The sequence below is a fragment of the Otolemur garnettii genome, unplaced genomic scaffold, assembly GCF_000181295.1.
Source record: "Otolemur garnettii isolate 467f Iridium unplaced genomic scaffold, OtoGar3 scaffold00079, whole genome shotgun sequence".
NCBI lineage: Eukaryota > Metazoa > Chordata > Mammalia > Primates > Galagidae > Otolemur > Otolemur garnettii.
The window spans coordinates 1,405,335-1,423,631 of record NW_003852474.1 but is presented as its reverse complement, the minus strand read 5'-3'; the positions used below and the strand labels follow the sequence as shown (position 1 = coordinate 1,423,631).

The 18,297-nt window shown below is 40.7% G+C and overlaps 1 protein-coding gene across 2 annotated transcripts in view; it reads right to left on the bottom strand.

Moving 5' to 3' along the window:
- The window catches only part of ST6GAL2 (ST6 beta-galactoside alpha-2,6-sialyltransferase 2), a 71,740-nt gene that overhangs the window by 5,469 nt on the left and 47,974 nt on the right, over positions 1-18,297 (bottom strand). For both annotated transcript variants that reach the window (XM_023515792.1, XM_003794308.3), the window contains 3 exons: positions 16,621-16,718; positions 15,045-15,146; positions 12,604-12,778 (listed from right to left, as the gene is read on the bottom strand). In XM_023515792.1, coding sequence (XP_023371560.1) covers positions 12,604-12,778; positions 15,045-15,146; positions 16,621-16,718 — 375 coding nt within the window. The remainder of the gene's footprint in view (positions 1-12,603; positions 12,779-15,044; positions 15,147-16,620; positions 16,719-18,297) is intronic.

Below are 18,297 nucleotides of genomic sequence, written 5' to 3'. Positions count from 1 at the left end.
CAGTCTCCCTACTGGACTCCAAAGTTTAAGTAACAGCAGAATCTGCTCTGAGTATTTAAATGACAGCTGCTATAGTGTGGACATGAGATCTGGTGTAGAGGCAACTTCAAGGGGAAAGGAAAAAAATTAATTTACCGTCCATTGGATACATGTGACAGGTGGACAAGGAGATTTATGGTACCAAAGGAGGAGAATATTCTTGAACATTTTAAACCTTTCCTAAGGCAGCATGATCAATTCATTTGGCATATGCAAACTTTGCATTTTATTTTAATAAGAAATAAAAATTGCATAAACTTGAGTTCGGATTCAGTATAATACTGCACAATAAACAAATCATTATCATTAAATACGGTTAAATCTACACATCAGTTTTCCCAAGAGCTGTTAATAGTCCTTAGCTCTATATAAAAACTTAAAGGGTAAATTTGAGGTCTATAAGTTCTTATACAGCTCTTACAAGTATGTGTGTTGGAGAAGAGCGTATGTGGGGAGCAAATGCTGTAGGCAGCAGGCTGGAACAAAACTGGGGAGCAAGAGAGTCTTCAAGCGCTGCTGGAGGTGACTCTCCAACTAAATCCAATGTTCATCAAGCTGGGCACAGTACTAATCATTAGGGACTTACAGAAACTTTCTTCAAAAAAAAAGCTGAGTTAAGCAAAACTAAAAATCTCATCTTTAAAAAACAGATAGAAAGTCTATGACCAGACCATTCTTAGGATGACTTGAAGAATGTATTCTAAATGTTGGACTGAGAAATATGCACACTACTATCAGATCTCTTCTGCAACCTTCTGACACTGAGCCTTGTCCTCCATAATGACATAAATACCAATAGCACGTGGCTTTCAGATATTCCCCAAATACCCACCAATCAAGTACTGTGGCAGGAGCACACCCCTAGGAGCACACTCCTAGGTTCAGTGACTTGGGAGGAAGACTCACCAAATGCCGCTTATAGTTGTACTCATGACTAGGATTTATGATGAAGGAGACACAAAGCAAAATTAGCACAAGGAACAAGTGTACAAGGAAAGCCTGAGAATATCAGGAGCAAGCTTCTGGAGTTCTATCTTAGGGGAGTCACACAGAAACTTAATTCCGACAGCAATGAGCCATTACGGACTAAATGACTCTCTCTGCCCCCATGCACATGTTGAGATCCCAATCTTTAAAGTGATGGTACAGAACGCGAGCCTTTGGGGACATCATTAGGTTATGAGAGTGGAGACCTTGTGAATGGGACACAGGCCTTTACAAGAAAAGATGTTGCAGAGATGATTTCTCTCTATACCACCGCTGTGGGTGGACAGAGCAAGAAGGCGGCCATTCCTGAACCAGGAAGAGAGCCCTCACCAGGAACCAAACTGGCCAACCAGTCTTTGACTTCCTAGCCTCTAGAACCATGAGATATACTTCTAGTGATTAAGCTACCTGGTCTATGGTATGTGACAGCAGCCAGAAATTAAGATAACAACATGTGAAATGTTGCCAAGCAGTGAAGCTTGTTAGAGACTCTAGTGACTCAGTACTTAGAGTTTTTATTGAGAACTGGTATTGTAAGCAGTCCATGCCTGGCATGTACCAAAATTCTGGGCTCCCAGAAGGAAAGCAAGTATCAAATATAAATCATGTTTCTTGTAGAAACAGTACAGACCACTGAGCCACTCTTATCAGTTAGAAGGGTGGGAAACTTCCCAAATCCAAGTTCCCAGACACCACCAGCTAAGAGCCAACTTTGTAAGCAGCCTTCTAAGGGTAAGTACTCAAACCTGCCATGCTGTCTTTTCTGCACTGATACCATCCAGGCATGAACCCAGAATATCACATCACTTCATAATCATTTCTCCATGCCAGACTGACATGGGAATTCACATCTGGTTATGCTAAAAATGTTATTGACTTTTTTTTTTCATTTCCTTTCTGATGTCTGCTTGGGATTACCTAAAATGCAAGAAGAATACAAATAACCCAATGCTATGTAATTTGGTGAAGAATGACTTTTTTTTTTTTAAATCACATTTGGTACTTTTACATTAAGTAATTTCTGTATATGGACTACCAAAAATTAACTACTTTCATCACTAATAAAAGTTTTATTGCCTTCCACAAGAAGCTGGACTTTTTGATAGGCACATCAGTATTTAGACACTTTTTAATATATTTTTCTAAGCTGATATTTGATCAGCTGTTTAAATCTTTAAATAGAATTCAATTAACGTTAAGTTTCTTACATAGCCAGTTTTTACAAATGAGTCCATGTGAGGAAGTCATTTGAAGAAAAAAAGTGTTAGTATTTTCCAGGCAATTATGACTCAAGAGGCGATCTTTTGCCCAACTGCATATTTTTAAATACTATATAATGTAAGATAATTATCAAAGCAATTAAAAATTGGTCTTGATAAAATGTCATATGATATGAGTCAGTGTAACAGGCAGAATGGACACTTTTTTTATTTGTTCTAAAACCTGGATAAGATGCAAACTTTAATTCATGTTTAGGATTATCACAAATTCTAAGTCAATGAGGCTTCCTTTATAAATCTTTCCTTTGCAGGTAGAGATACATTTGATGTGTTGGCAGAGTCTATAGAGTGTAATCTTTTAGCATTTAGCTTAATTGTATTTACACCAAAACTAGCTTCCTTTTCACCTGAGAGAATATTTAAAATAACATCCAAAATCATCAGGAATAACAGAGTCTGCTCCTTGACAACAATATCCTTTCATTAAACAGCAAGATGTGCTATGGTATAAAACAGAACTTCATGCAAGCCACAAGAAAAAAATCCACCAGCTAAAATCAATCATAAACACTTGGACATAATTCATCTGTGAGGTAAACTAGGAATCTGAGAATAGAACAGTGTAATACATTTCTCTGAATGAGGGGAAAGGCTAAGTTTATTAAATATGCCAGGCTAAGGGAAATCTAGCAGCTGCTTTGTGGTCTCTCCATAAATTCACTGGTAAAATGGAAAATTAGGAGAGCTACCCTTAAGATTTCTTAAAAAGAGAAAGTGGCTTTTCAAGTGGCATTTCCAGAAAATATTTTTAATTAAAAGATGGTTCGGAAATCTGATCTTGATGCAATTTAAGAAGCCTCTGCACATTAGATAAAATAATATAATCCAAGAATAATACTAGAAGGCCTATTTTTAGCTCACTTATATTGCATTATTTGTTGCTAAAACACATTCACAATTCATTGTTTACAGGTAAATGAAAAGAGTCATTTCTAAAAATACAAAACTGTGACACATTTTACACATGACAAATATGGATGTTAAGTGGCTTATTATTTTATGTTAACGTTCTGAGTCTGGATGATATGTTGGAAAATTAGATCCTGAAATGCAATATAAAATGGAAAAGAAATGAAGTTATGACCTGGTTTCAAGCCTATCATTCTTGCACACATATTAAATAGCCTGAAATTATAGCATTTGCATCTTTGAATTTCAGAAATGATAGCTATAGTACTATCCATAGTGGCTGCCTTTAACAAAAGGGAGAGTGGAGGTGTTGGTGGTTCCAGCAGTTGAAAGAACTGGCAATGGACCATGATACACAAGTTCCATGTCTGTGTGTGTGTTGGACTGGACCACCAGCTGGAAGGCCTGCCAGTGCCCAGGCTGGGAGCCAGGCTGGGGAGGCTGGCGCTCCAGACTTGCCTGGCTGCCCTGCGGCATGTAGGTGGCAAAGCGGTCCAGGTGATGTCACTCACCTTCTATAAAAATATCTGTAGTTACAAGGGCAAAATGGAAATTGTGGGATTCCAAGTAAATTATTGGAAGTTCCTCATTTTCAGTTAGGCCATGGCACAGTAAAATGACTTCACTGCACCAAATAACAAGATAAAATCTCTAGTAGCCAACTAGGGATAAAAGAGAGAAATTTTCCTCGTATTTGAACCAGGAGCTCCCTATGGGCTGAGCTCAGTAAGGAACTTAATGAAATGAAGCTGTTCTGAAGAAAGGAATTCTTATGCATCTTTGAAATTACCTAGATCAATGTCACATCGTTTTAATTAAAAAAAAAATACATGTGCAGCCCAATAACACGTGTGCAAATCCCTTTACTGCTTCTCTGAAGAAGAAGTAAAAGTAATTCATCCCTCTTACATCTACTAGTGTGCCTCTTTCTGTGAACTGTGAGGACAAACGTGGAGTCTAACGAGAAACTCAACCAGGTTAATCACTGGGAAAGCACTACGTCAGCTCTTATCAAGACACATCAAAACGTTGTGCCCTCTGCACTGGCACTAACACTCCTGGGAAAGAAATAGTTTAAAGGAAAGAAAAGTCTATATAGTCACATACAGAACACACTACAGTTTGTATTAGTACATGAATATGGTAATGAGTCACTAACATGATTGTATGATAACATCTAATACTCTAACACAACCAAAATATTCAAGTAAAGAAAGGCATAAATTATGGTAAACCTATTTGAAGCAATCATATGATCTCTGTAATATCAAAGAAAATAAAAGCCTACTTTCACCATGATTACAGATCTTAATGAAAAAATAGTTCTTTTCTATTTGGGAGTATGGACTTACTTGATCTAGTGTAAAGTTTTAGCTAAGGCATGTCACAATAACAATAAATAGTAAACATTAGTTATTGTGCTTAAGCAAATGATAATTCCAAGTTATAGATACTATTGCTGTCTTCATTTTAGAGAAGAACGAACTGGGGTTTAGACATGTTGAGTAATTCACTCAACATCATACAGTTAGTTGAGTGGTGAGGCCAAGATTCGATTCTGGTCTCTGCAGAGCCCAACCTCTCAACTACCTTGCACATGTAAAGTGAAGTGCCAGGTAGGGGTGGGGGTGGCCCTCTCCCTCATGTGAGACCAGTTAAATTAAAGATGAAAGTCTGTAAGATGACACACATCACAGCCTCCCATTCATTCATTTGCTCATTCATTCGGCATTGAGGGAGGCTCCTTCATTACCAAATGTTAAGTTCTAGAGATGGTCAAGATTTGGAAGTGTATACACTAAAATAAAATCAGTACAACAGTACCAGGAAGCAGGGAAGGGGGAAATTATTTGGTGTTTTAAAAAATGTTTAAACATTTGGTTATTTTCCTTCTTTTTATAAGCCCTTCAAAGTTCTAGGACACATCTCAAAAAGAGCTACAAAGGAAAGCTAATGAATAAAGACAGAATCATTCCCTTCCTTTAGGTTTGGCTAAGGAAAGCTTTGGGCATATGATCTATGTGAAGACGAATAATGCCTCTAACCCTCCTTAGCTTTGCATTTATTAATAAAATGGGATTTCTTAAAAAGCTAGTCAAGCTCCTACTGATTTACAAGGAATGACCTTGTTACCAAAAGTCAAAACGTATTTGCAGTTATTTTAAATGTTTTGAAAAGTGATTATCAATAAGTAATAGGCAACTCTGAATAAGGTGTTCATATTTAATTGCAGCAAATAGTCAACACTTTAATAATGACTCCTCAGAGTATTTTGTGAGGGGGAGTTACTCAGTCATAATAGGAATCTATGTTAAAAATGAAGAAAACATGATTTTAAAATATTCATTTAGAAATTTGAGAGGACTAACTTCATATACATTATAGGTATTAAAACTATACTAGGAATCTTGTTAAAGATTAAATTAAGCTTGTAATGAAAGTATAGTTGAATTCATTTAATGTTAAAATGTATATATCAATAGTATAATTGTTTATGTGTTATCTAATTCGGTTATCATAATGAAAACCTATTCAATTATTATCTTTGATAAATTCTCTATGAACACAAACTGGAAACTTCTGAAATCAGATGTTTTTCCAATGATATAATGACTTTTCTTAAAGAGCTTCTTGAAGTTTGCTTTAATGTCAGGTCAATGTGTTCCTCAAATACTAAACTCACTGTTCTTTCTCTTTAAGCAGAACAGGAAGCCTTATTATTTGCAGACAAAAGAATTTATTTAGTTGCAAACTAAGTATTTCTGTCCAAATCTGATTTTACCAGGAAATCTGATTTCCTTCTCTGTGGGAATGAAAATACACAGATCCTGCAGTGGGGAAGAAAAGGCTCAGCCCTGCCCACAGGGCACTGGAATTTCATGGGAAATTTCTGATGCTGCACTATCTCCAAGCTCACTAACCAAGGAATACTCGGCCTGCTGCACTAAACAGAAATAGCATCTACATGTTTCTTCCCTTCAATATTTCTTGCTTTCCTTTTCCCAGCAGAAAACACACACACACACCCATCTCCTAACCCAACAAGGCAAGACATGTGATTTGTGAGCCACCAAGGAGGCTGTTGGTGCAGGGCTAGGGGTTGCTAACAAAGGTACAGAAAGGGTGTGTGCTTCGAAAGGGTGTGTGCTTCTTTTTCTTTTTTTTTCCTAAGACTAAGTGTCACTCTGTTGCCTTGGATAGAGTGCCCAGGCATCATAGCTCACAGCAACCTCAAACTCCTAGGCTCAAGTGATTCTCCTGTCTCAACTTCCCAAGTAGTAGGGACTAGAGGCGCCCTCCACAATGCCCAGCTAGTTTTTCTATTTTTAGTAGAGATGGGATCTCACTCTTGCTCAGGCTGGTCTTGAATTCCTGTTGCTTGGGCTGGTCTTGAACTTCTGAGCTCAAGCAATCTACCTTTCTTGGCCTCCCAGAGTACTAGGATTATAGGCAAGAGCCAGTGTTATGCTTTTTGAGAGAAAGTGACTGGCTGAATGTCTTATTCCGTTCTGGCTGCTGCAACAAAAACCATAAAGAGGGTGGCTTATAAACAACAGAAATTTATTTCTCACAGTTTTAGAGGTTGGAAAGTCCAAGGTCAAGGCATCAGCTGATTCAGCATCCAGTGAGGGCCCACTTCCTAGTTCACTGATGGCTGTGTTTTTGGTTTGTCCTTCTGGTAGAAGAGGCAAATGAGCTGTCTGGGATGTCCTCTCTAAGGGCTCTAATCTGATCCATGAGACAGTTCTGCCCTCATGACCTGACCACTCCCAGTGGTCCTCCGACCTCTGCATCACCTTTGGGGTCAGAATTTCAACTTTACAAATTTGGAAAAGAAACATCCAGTCATTGCACCTAATCATCTGCCCAAATGTTACAGAGATGATGGTTTTCTGAAAAGACTGAGTCACAACTTGGTTTGTTGGTTTCCAAATTTATACCCCACTCATCGGTATGTCTAAGAATCTGGGTCCCAACTTTGTAGAAGCAAACAAAAATGAACTTTCAAGACCAATGTTTCCAGTCAGCTATTACACATGTCATTTCACAAGAAGCTTTAAGGACATAAAATGACTTTATTAGTAATGGGAGCCAATTTTATAGCAATGTCTTCCAGAGAAACAAAAAGAATAATGGTATTTGTAGTTAAAAATCCAATAATGCTGAAATATAGGATTTAATGTTACAGTATTTCAAAACACAAAGATAAAGAAGTTTTATTTTTAGTAATAATAAGTTATATTGCTTTAACTAAACACAAATAAAATAGTTATTTCACTGTGCTTCAACCTTGCAATAAGTACCATATTTTGCCCTGTGTAATGTTCTCCCATGTATAATGTACAGCCACATTTCTGGCCCAAACTTTCAGGAAAACACCCCTTAAGAATGTAGCTGGCTCTTAGCCAGGAGAGACATGTCTGAGAAGGGCTGATGCTCCCCTGGCAAACATTCCTGTCATCACACCACCCTCCTGTGGCTGCCTGCTCTGCGCGGCTGACAAGGGAGGAGCTTCTGAGGCTGTTCAGCCTACAGGCAGCCAGGTGGGTCCCGGGGTCTGCACAGGGCTCCCAGTCCCCTGTGCATGACTGGGCCTTGGGCCTTGGTTCTTGCCCCTTGTGATAGCAGCCCACCTCAGCAGCCCCGCCACCACTCCCCTCTCCCCTAGTTGCAGTGTTCAGTGGGATCCACTACAGTCCAGATCCTCCTAGACTAGAATCCCATATGCCTGGTGAACCTAGGTAATAGGGAGGGTACAGTGGCCTCAGGAGGGTCACTGGGCTCCCCCACTCTCGGGCGGTACTACTCATGTGTAATGCACATTCTTATTTTCCCCTCAAAAATATGGGTAAAAAGTGTCCACTATACATGGCAAAATGCAGAAAGTGATTAGTAGTTATTAAAGAATCTTGTGGACTTCCACTGAGCCAAATGCATATCCCTGTGCTAGTATCAATACAATCTCTATCAGTACAGAATCTGTAGACTTGATTTCAAAAATTCTAACTTTAAGATTCTAAAAGGCTTAAAAACTGGTCTCAAAGTTTAGTTCCCAGGATCAGCGCTATCCGCCTCACTTGAACATTTGTTAGAAATGCAAAACAGTCTCCGATCACCTCCACCTACTAAGAAACTCTGGGGTGGGCAGTTTCCAATGGGTCCCAGTGATTTCCACCTGTTACTCTTGTCTTTGTGTAATTCCCTCCTGTAACAATGGTGCTGACTTGTGTACCAAATAAAATGTAGCAAATGTGATAGTTCATGACACCATAGAAACATGGGGCTTCCTCTTTATACTCTCTCAGATTCTTTGTTCTCAGGAAGCCAGCTTCCATGTTGTGAGGGTACCCAAGCAGCTCTACAGCAAGGCTCATGTGGTGAGGGACTGAGGCTTCCTGCCCACAGTCATGTGAGGGAGCCATTGCAGAAATAGATCATCCAGCCTGATCCAGATGGCTCAACTATAACTTCACAAGAAACCATGAGCCATAATCATCAGGCCAGTCTGCTCCCAGATTTCCTGACCCACAGAAATTGAGTGAAATAATTAAAGCTTGCTGTTCTTTTCAGTATCTAAGTTTTGCTTTTCAGCAAAGGATTATTAATATAGAAATCTTCTGGGTGACTCTGAGGCATGCTAAACTTTGAGAGCCACTAAGCTAGAACATTCATTCATCATCGAATAATTATTTTTTTTGTTTGTTGGACACTAAGTATCTGGATAAGAGGAGGGATACAATGATGGGCCAAACAGACACAGCTCACCTTTGGATGTGGCCTGATCTTTTCCTTCATTGTATTTACCACACTTTATATTTTATCACGTCTGACCCTTGCCTGGTTTCCTCACCACCATGTCCTGGGACCAGCCCTGTGCCTTGCACACAGACGTTTATCATTTCATGGATAAGCCTTCCCTTCCTTGTTCACCAACCTTATCCTACGTGATGAATTCAGGCCCTAATAACGTGGCCTCGGAATAGAGCCAATGGCACCACATTTAAGGTAATCAGGAACATTTCTAACTGCTACAGGATCCATTTCCATACAAAGAAATGTCTTCTGTGCTTAAAATAGTCAACTTTTAGAGTCTCTCTATTTCACATGTGCAGATTCCTAAACACGTATAAGGAAAATTTATGCAGTGGGTTTAGAAATGTAAGTAATTGCATGGGAGGCTATTTTTCACATATGAATGAACACATCAGTAAAGGTTTCAGCCAAAAAGATTGTGGAAGAAAGGCAATATAAAACCAGCCATGTGTGTAGATATGTGCATCTATCCACTGAACACATCAGGAAAAGAAATGATTCCGTGCGGCCCCCCCCTCCAGTGTAGCCTTGTGTGATCAGAACAACAGGGGGCTGGGACGTTGCCAGGGAGCTCTTTTCTGATGATGACCACCTCGTGGACCCATGCAGCTGGGGCACAGGCCAGAAGGTGCAAACTAAAATGCTCTAATCCCTGGTGATGGCTCATCGATAGGCTCTTTCATGCTGGAGCTGACCTTAGAGGTTAGAGTGTTTGGAAACGATGAGGTGCTAAGACAACAAGTCAATACCTTTCAGCATGACCTTGGAACACGAAGGTGCATTTGGAAAACCTTTTTGATAACAGAAAGAAATACATTCATTGATTTTTTAAAATTCTTATGGCAGACAGATATGGGTGACATAATTTTACTGCTATTTAAGGAAATCAGATAAATTATAAAACAGATGCTGGCTCTCATCTGATTTCTGATCATGATAAAAGAGAAGGTGTAAAGCCTATAGTAGCATCTACTGTAGTGGCTTTGGGGATAGTGAAAGGGCACTGGTGTTCTGCTGAGCAGAGCTCAGCCAGGATGTATTTTCTGCCCATCCTTGGTGCGAGGTCTCACACACTTGACTATACTGAGCCACCAGAGCCACCAATGAATTTAAAGATGTCAGACCATGGCTGTGTTGCATCTTCTGTCCCCACCCACAGCTTGCTCAATGGGAAATCAGTGGTTCCTCATCCAATTGCTGCTCTTCATTCTGTTTGATTAGCAAAACTGAACAGTGCTGTCCTACACGGCATCCTGGGACCAGGAAACCTCTCTATCTGCACTGTCCAATATGGTAGCTGTCACTACTCAGAGCTTCTTCTTTAATTCTAATTAATTGAAACTTAAGTAGTCACATGTGGCTAATAGCCACCATGATGGGCAGAACAGCACTAGGAAATAATAGTAACGATTGCAAATTGGCCGGCTACCTCATTCTTGGAAAGGTTTTATTATTATTTCCACTTCTCATCTGAGGATATTGAGGGTCAGAAGATTAAGTCAGAAATCTGGGAAGGGGCAGAGGAGAATTCAAACACAAACCTGTATAACCTCAGCCTATACTCCAGCAATGGCATCAAACCACATCTCTTTGCCTCATGTCAAAGAATCTTTAAACACAATCATCAGCCTCTGAAATCTCCAGATTCGTAGTAAATTGCTTTAAAAGAAAGCTGGCCACATGTGGCGTGACTTTTTTTTTTTCCAAAATAAACATGGGAACATACTTTTTTCAGCTATGACTCTCTAACTTGATTTTTTAAACCATGTATCAATAATAAGTATATCTGACAGGTCCCCTCATTGTGCTTTAAAACTTTTGCTGAAATCAAATATTAGCCACATGAATTCATGAGAAGGTGACAATATGAAAAAGACTTTATTAAACTCCTGCCACATCCTATTGTGCTGTCTCGGCATTACTCTATCTTGTTTACCCTTTGCTGACAAAGTAGATTATACTTTCTTTCCTAAATCAACAGGAACCTATGAAACAATACAAAAGATAAAGAACTTAGGATTTCAAAAGAGTCATCTGGAAAGAAAGAGTATTAAAAGCATGACATTAAAAGGGAGAAAAAAACTTATGGTTAAGGAAAATAATATGCAGTCATAATATGAATTTTTCATGAGTTCTTTATGAAAATATTTCACATTGTTATGTGAAAGTGGGCTGTCATATCAAAGATGTCATATCATAAGCCCACTTTAAAATCTGCAAGCCTTAATTCAGGATATTTACAGTGTGCTATATCCATAATCAAACCAGTGCTATCGCTCCAAATCTGTCCTTTATGCAGGGGGACTCACTGTGTAGCCCAAGGAAGGTACAGGGTTGCAAATTCATTGAAATTGGGGCAGAGAACATTATGATTTTTTACCAATAAAACCAATATCCCTGGTTCTGCTGTGGCCTCTCATATTACCATGGGAATTTAGGGTTTTCTTTAATACTACCCTACTCAGGTGAAAGCAAAGAAATAATGAGGTGATAAGCTGAAACACAGTTAAAGAAATGGGATAAAACCACAAAACTCTGAGGATCAAAGCCTGTCTGAAAAAAAAAAAAAAGTAAGGCAAATGTGATTATCTTGTTATATAAAATCCACCTTTGGATTAGAGCTAGTGGACTCTCTGGTTGGAAAACCTGAACACATCTCATGGAAGCCCTGCCTACCAATAATCTTGCAACAACACACTACTCTGGGGTCACAAATTCAGCTCCTGGACCTGGTACCACATAAGCAATGTGAGCAGGATCGGCTGGTGAATTAAAGACTACCACGTCCCCCTCACTTCCCCTTAAGAGGTGGGGTCCATGTCTCTGCCCCCTGGCCAGCTCAGACCAGCAGAATAGCTGTGAGGCTGTGCAGGTCTCCAGGGATCTGGCTTAAAAAACTGGCAGCTTCTATTTCCCATGTTTTGGAGCACACCCCTATGATCCCTAAGCTGCAATTTAAGAAGTCCAATTATCTTAAAACCACTGTTTAAGAGAGGCCATGGGTAGGCACATGGGCAACAGTCCCCATGGAGCCAGGTCTCTAGTTATCCCTGCCAAGGGGCTGGTTGTGCAGGTTAAGCCATCCCATGACACAGCTGAATATCACTAAGTGACCCCCACAGTGCCATGTACAACAGAAAGAAAAATCACCCAGCCAGGCCTGCCCTGCTTCACAAAATCATGGGAAAAATAAAATAATTCTTGTTCCAATACCTTAAAATTTTGGAGTAACTTATTATGTGAGTTTTTCTTTGTTCCTTAATTCATTTACTTTCCTTCCAAAATCACCTGTTAATTGTGTTTACTATACAGGTTGAGCATTTCTAATCTGAACATCTGAAATCTGAAATGCTCCAATTTTTTTTAAATGTCCACATGAGATTTAAAAGAAAGACTCACTGAACCATTTCTGATTTTTGGATTAGAGATGCTCAGCCAGTTAGAATATCAAACCATTTCTGGCCCCAGATAAGGGACACTCAGCCTGCACAAGATGAACACATATTTATTTATTAAATATTAGGCTTCTCCCTGCCCGCCTGCCCAGTCATTCCAATTTTTAACATACACCTACCAATGAAACCAGAAGATGGTGGGTTGGGCTGAATCTTCTCCTTAGTGTTTTCCTGGATAATGTCCCAAAGCTGCCATATAAATTTGGGATGAAGAATGTAAAATGGCTGGTCTGGGTTTCTCTGACGATGCTGGATATATGGAGTGAACAGGTTGTAATCTGGCTTCTTGTACCACTAAGAAAACAAAAAATCAAAACAATCAAGTAGAGGAAAGGAGACAGGGCAGAACCCAGGCAAGCTGGGGCTGGAGGGAGGGGAGCTCATGACCCGTCACCTCCTCACTGGGATGTGGGGTGACCACAGACAGAGCAGGGTGCCCACCCCAGCAGGGATAATGCTTTCTGCTTTAGTAAAATCAGGGAAATAGACCAGATCAGGGGTTTGCAGGCTTCTTCTGCCAAGGGCCACAGAGCCTCTATGACTCTCTCAGCTGCACCATGGGAGCACAAAAGCAGCCATAGATAACATGAACTGGACAGGTGTGCTGGGTGCTAAGAACATTTCATTTACAAAGACAGCGGGATGCCAACTTTGGCCACTGGTTATTGTATGCTGACTCCTGGGCTGGATTAGCATATTTCCAAAAACGAGTTCTCCAAGTTTTTATCTAAAGTAACAAAAAGTATGTCATTGCTGCTGGGTCTGGGAAGTGCCACTTGGCCTGGGGCTGGGAAGACTTAGTAGGATGGATTGACAAAGGAGCTCTATAGGGTGATAGAAATGGTCCACTTTTTATTGTGATGGTAATTGCATGAGTATATAAATTTGTTAAAACACATCAAAATGTACACTTATATTTATTTTATGTAAATTATCATAGAAAAAATCAATAAGTTTGATTTAAAAAAAGTCTTCAGGAATGTCTCTGGTGCTGCCATGACATGGTACTTGGAGGGGTGGATGAGAAGAGACTTAGCTTACAGCAATCCTTTCAAACAGATGCGGTAGGTATACAGTGGATGTACATTAAGATCCCAAGTAATTTTCCTCTGATGAAAAGTTTCTGTGGATGTAAGAACTGTGAGAATGACTGTACCAGATCATCTTGAATAAACTAAGTCCCCAAGCCAGGCAGCACCAGCAAGAGGGATGAAATGTGGGACCAGCAGATGAATCGTTCCTTTGCTCTTTGACTTCTCAGGTCCTCACAGAGCCGCACAGGCCTCACAGAATGGGGCTTTTGTGCTTGGATTTCAGCACTGTTGGGTGGCCAACTCTATGCCCTGGGACTGGATGCTTCCAACAGAGGAAGGAACAAAATCTAATAGCTAGAAGCTTCTCAGTCTGTTCATAAAGAATAAGAAAGCTGCCAGAACTTAAAACCAGGGAAGCCTGGGCAGGAAGGAAGTTGAAAAGGTCAAAGAGCCATCTGATGTGTGGTTCTCAGTGGAGAGTATATGTGAGAATCAACTGGAGAGCTTTCTCAAAATACACACACTGAAGCTATATATTGCCTTCATTTTTGGAAATGGGGCTTTTTTAACAGACAGATTTTGAAAAATATTCTCCAGGTGATTTTGATTTGTACCTTTGGTTATGAACCAGTCAGGAATTATGCTAGGTAAATGTCCAGCCTCAGTATCAAGATGAACAGTGGCCAGACCCTCCTTCTGGGGGACCCCATTCTATCTTAGATAGCTCTCTTGTGGAAATTTACCTCTAGGAGGAGCAAAGGAACAAAGACATGTCCCCCACATTTATCTTAAGGATTTGCATCATTACACATTCACCTTATAAAGGCTGGCTCCTCTCTGTTCATGACAAGACAAGTGAAAGATGCTCACCTGCTCAACTGACAGCATCTCTTACTAGGCTCAATAAAACCCATCCTTCCCTCTCCTCATTAAAAAACAAGTATGCTGGCTTTCCATACAAGGATTACTCAAAAGTAGCTAGCTGTTTATTTAGACAGGCAATGATTTACCAGAATGTCCCCAATATAACCTGCTTTTATTTTGATAGCTAGCAGCAAACTTGTTTCAGTTCTATTGCACAAAATTAAACAAATTTGGAAGCAGAAGCCAATGAAAAACAGACTCAGGAAAAGGCCCCATTTAAATAACCAATGAGTGTGGATTCCCAATGTTTAGATTCTCTTCTAACCACTTCCAACTTATTTCAGTAAGTCTTGCAACTACTGGGAAAGTAATGTAACCCTATCACAATGGAACAGTTCTGAGTTTAATCAGTCCACACACTTAGATGTTCTACATTTGTTCTCCTAATCCACCAGAACAAAAGCACTCTGGCATTAGATAGCGGATGCCCACCTAGGGTGCTACCATAACTGGGTATCAAAATGGTGCACACAGACATGTTACAAATGTTATATTCACTTTGTGCCCATGGTCAAGTTCATTCTGTCGCCTAGCTTAATTCTTGACTTGCTCCCATAATTAAACAACTGGTTACTGGGATGGACACCCAAGAAAATACTTACCAGGTTAAGATTTGAGGAGTAAGGAGCAGGGTCCCAGGCCACCAAAATAACATCTTTATACAATGGACTGTCAATGAAGTGGTGGTTGGGGTTGGTCAGAATCTGCAATCACACAGAGAAACCATCTTGAAACCAGTATCTGGTTCTTTAAAATTATATATATATTTTTTTAAAAGGTGAAAATTAAAAAGAAGAATGAGAGCAAGAGAAAAATGGCTCAGATTTTGTATCTTCCTCTGGCGGAAGGAGAAAGGCTGACTCTGCAGGCTGAAGCACCTCGAGGATGTCTGGGGACAGGAGGTACAAGTTCCTCTGTTCTAGCCGGCATTGTGCTCTCACACAGCCTGCGCAGGGGCAGCCCCTGGGGGTGTAACTCCTGAGCTGGTTCAGGCCCAGGTCTCCCCTGCAGCTGCCTTCCCATGGGACTTGGAGAGAGCTGGGCTATGGGTGAAATGAGTTTTTAGGAGTCTCTAGTCCTGATAACTCATTTGGCTGCAGTCCTCCCTCTGCAACTCTACCTGGTTCTGGAGGAATCCTTCAATCTCACCTGACAATCATCTTTTTCAATGTAATTTCAGGGAAAAAAACAACATATTGTTTTCCTCGGTTTTAAGACATGATTTTTTACCTTTCTCATGACTTACTTTGTTCCTTCAGACTTTTTAGGGTGATATGTGATTTAATTCGGCGGAGTTTATTTCCACCTGAGAGGCTGTTATTAAGTGAATGGTGGGTCTCAGAGTGGACAGCATCCATGAATTAAGGAAACACGGTGATGGTTCCTTACCCCGCAGAGGTGCCTGGCCCACTGAACCATGCACAGGCTAATCTCTAGGCTGTGCTGTGAGCAACTCATCAGCAATCACTCAGAGCCTCATTTTCTTCCTTCTTATTTTCGAAACTCTAGAGATCGTTGAGGTTTGTTCTGAGAATAATTTTCCTATAAATTTGGAAGACATTCATCTTAAGAATACGAAGAGGCGTTTTCATTGCTAATGAAATGTCTTTTCATTTTTAAATTTTTGAAACAACTGATCTCTCTCACCTCTACTCCTTCGTGAGAGGGACCCACTTCCAGCTCTCTTTGGAAGTGCTCTAAACTTTTTGTTCTTCCTAAGTAAAATTTCTCTTTGTTACATTGAAAATGAAATGAATTAAAATAAAATAAAATAAAATAAAATTTCCAAATAACCAAGTGAAGTTTCAAAGATGTCCTGTGGCCCCTCAGATTTTATGCTTGTCTCCCCTCCACTGTCCCCTGCCTTCCTTATCACCAGGATTTTGCTACGTTTAACTTTTCTCAGTTCATAAAAGGCAACGTGCCACATCTCGAATTATAAATACGCGTATGTATATTTTCATTTCTACTCTGTTTTTTCCTCTTAAATTTATTCATTTCTTCCTATGCACATCACATCTAAACTCCCGTTCCTCTGCACTCTTCCTTTTTAGTATGGATAATTACAAGACCCAGAGAAATAAGCAAGTGCTGTGGCCCTGGGTCACCAGGCCACTTCTCACTTATCCAGCCAAACCTACGAAGCGTACTTTTGTGAGAACACTCCATCCGCCTTACCTGGGAATTAATGATGCGCACGGTGGTTTTATTTCCAACATCTTTCTCATACCCACGCGTAGGAGCAGAGTTAAATCTCAAAACTGCGTCATGAGAATCTAAGGGCACATAAGTGACAAGCTTACTTTTTTTCTCTGTAGAATCACATAATCTAGGAAAAAATATTAAAGCAAATCTTTCAATACCTGAAGCTAATTAGACAACACCAATAAAGTTAAGATATCCATACACGTGTCTTTCAAATAATTTACTATTGATTGAGAATGAAGTTTTGGCTAGGAAAATCACCCTGGAGATACCCCATTCAATCACAGGGGATGCTGAATCAAGGAAGTTATATTTAGACATTTTCTATCTTTTCACAGTCTTTGCAAGTGACCAGGTTTATGCAGCCAGTCTCTCAAAGGTTCCAAAATATTTTGAAGGTGACTCCCTTGGAGCAGGTAAAGACACTAGCAGGAAGGGGCTCATCCTCTGTGGCTTCTTATGGCTTGGAGAGCCCAAGGCTGGCCAGAGTAAGAGCTGAGTCTCATGCTGCCACCGTCATGAGGACCAAAGTGCACTCTCACCCAGCAGAGCCACAGCTTCCAGTGCTGCCACAGCACTTTCTGGTGCTGGACTACATTTACAAAGCAAGCCAGTGCTGACTTCCTGCAGCCTTATACATGCTGCCAGTGCTAGGACCCGAGTGAGTACACCCTCAGGGCGTTCTGCGTCTGCAGTGATGGTCTGACGGCAGCACTCAGGAGAGTGGGAGAGACCACCACCATCGTCAGCCGCCAGGGCGCTCACGCTCTGTGACGGCGCATGGTGGGCCACTGAGCTTGAACTACAACATAAATCTGCATCTCACTTCACTCAACTTGACAGCCAGGCTTGCCCAAGTCTTCTGAATGCTGCACTGAGAGTTCCCAGCAAAAACAGGCTGTCATATCACAAAGGCTGGGAAGGAAGAGAGGAGTGAGAGGCAGAGGAGAGGGGAGGACTGTGAAAGAGGGACACAATCCCTTTGCATAAGGCAGTCTATAAACATGGGTCTTGAAATTCCTGGAAACTAGAGCCAGCGAACACTAAAGGGATTCTATGGGCCATCTTCAGCTGCAGACATCCCAGGCAAACTCCAAGTCAAACTTGGAGCAAATGACAGTGCCTGGGGTGAGAGAGGGAGAGGACAGGTGATACACTTCTCACATGCCCAAGAGCCACGAGGACACAAGTGTGCTGCAGGGATAGTAGCCACATCCCACGCAGTCCTGAAGCAGCTCACTGTGGGCCAAGCTATCCCTCCTTGGGAGCTGTCTTCCTACTCCTCAAGCAGCAGGAATTCACCAAGATGCCATCTTTAGTTACAAGAGGTATCTTTATGGGTAACAAGCTTTGAACTCAAAAGAATTCTGACTGCTGTTTTGAGCACCAAAAGTAACGCGCTTTTGGAACACAATGAATACACAACGGGCACCTCGCTATGTCATCAAAAATCCTATAATGTTCTTTTAGGGAAAATTTTGCAGGAGTTGACAAGCTGCGACCTATAGGCCAAATGTGGCCTGACACTTACTTTACGAAATACAGTTTACCTGCAGCAGACATACAACTTTCTGAGCACACCGTCTATAATGGCAGAGCTGAGTTGTTGAGACAGAGATCCCATGGCCCACAAAGGCTAAAGTATTTACC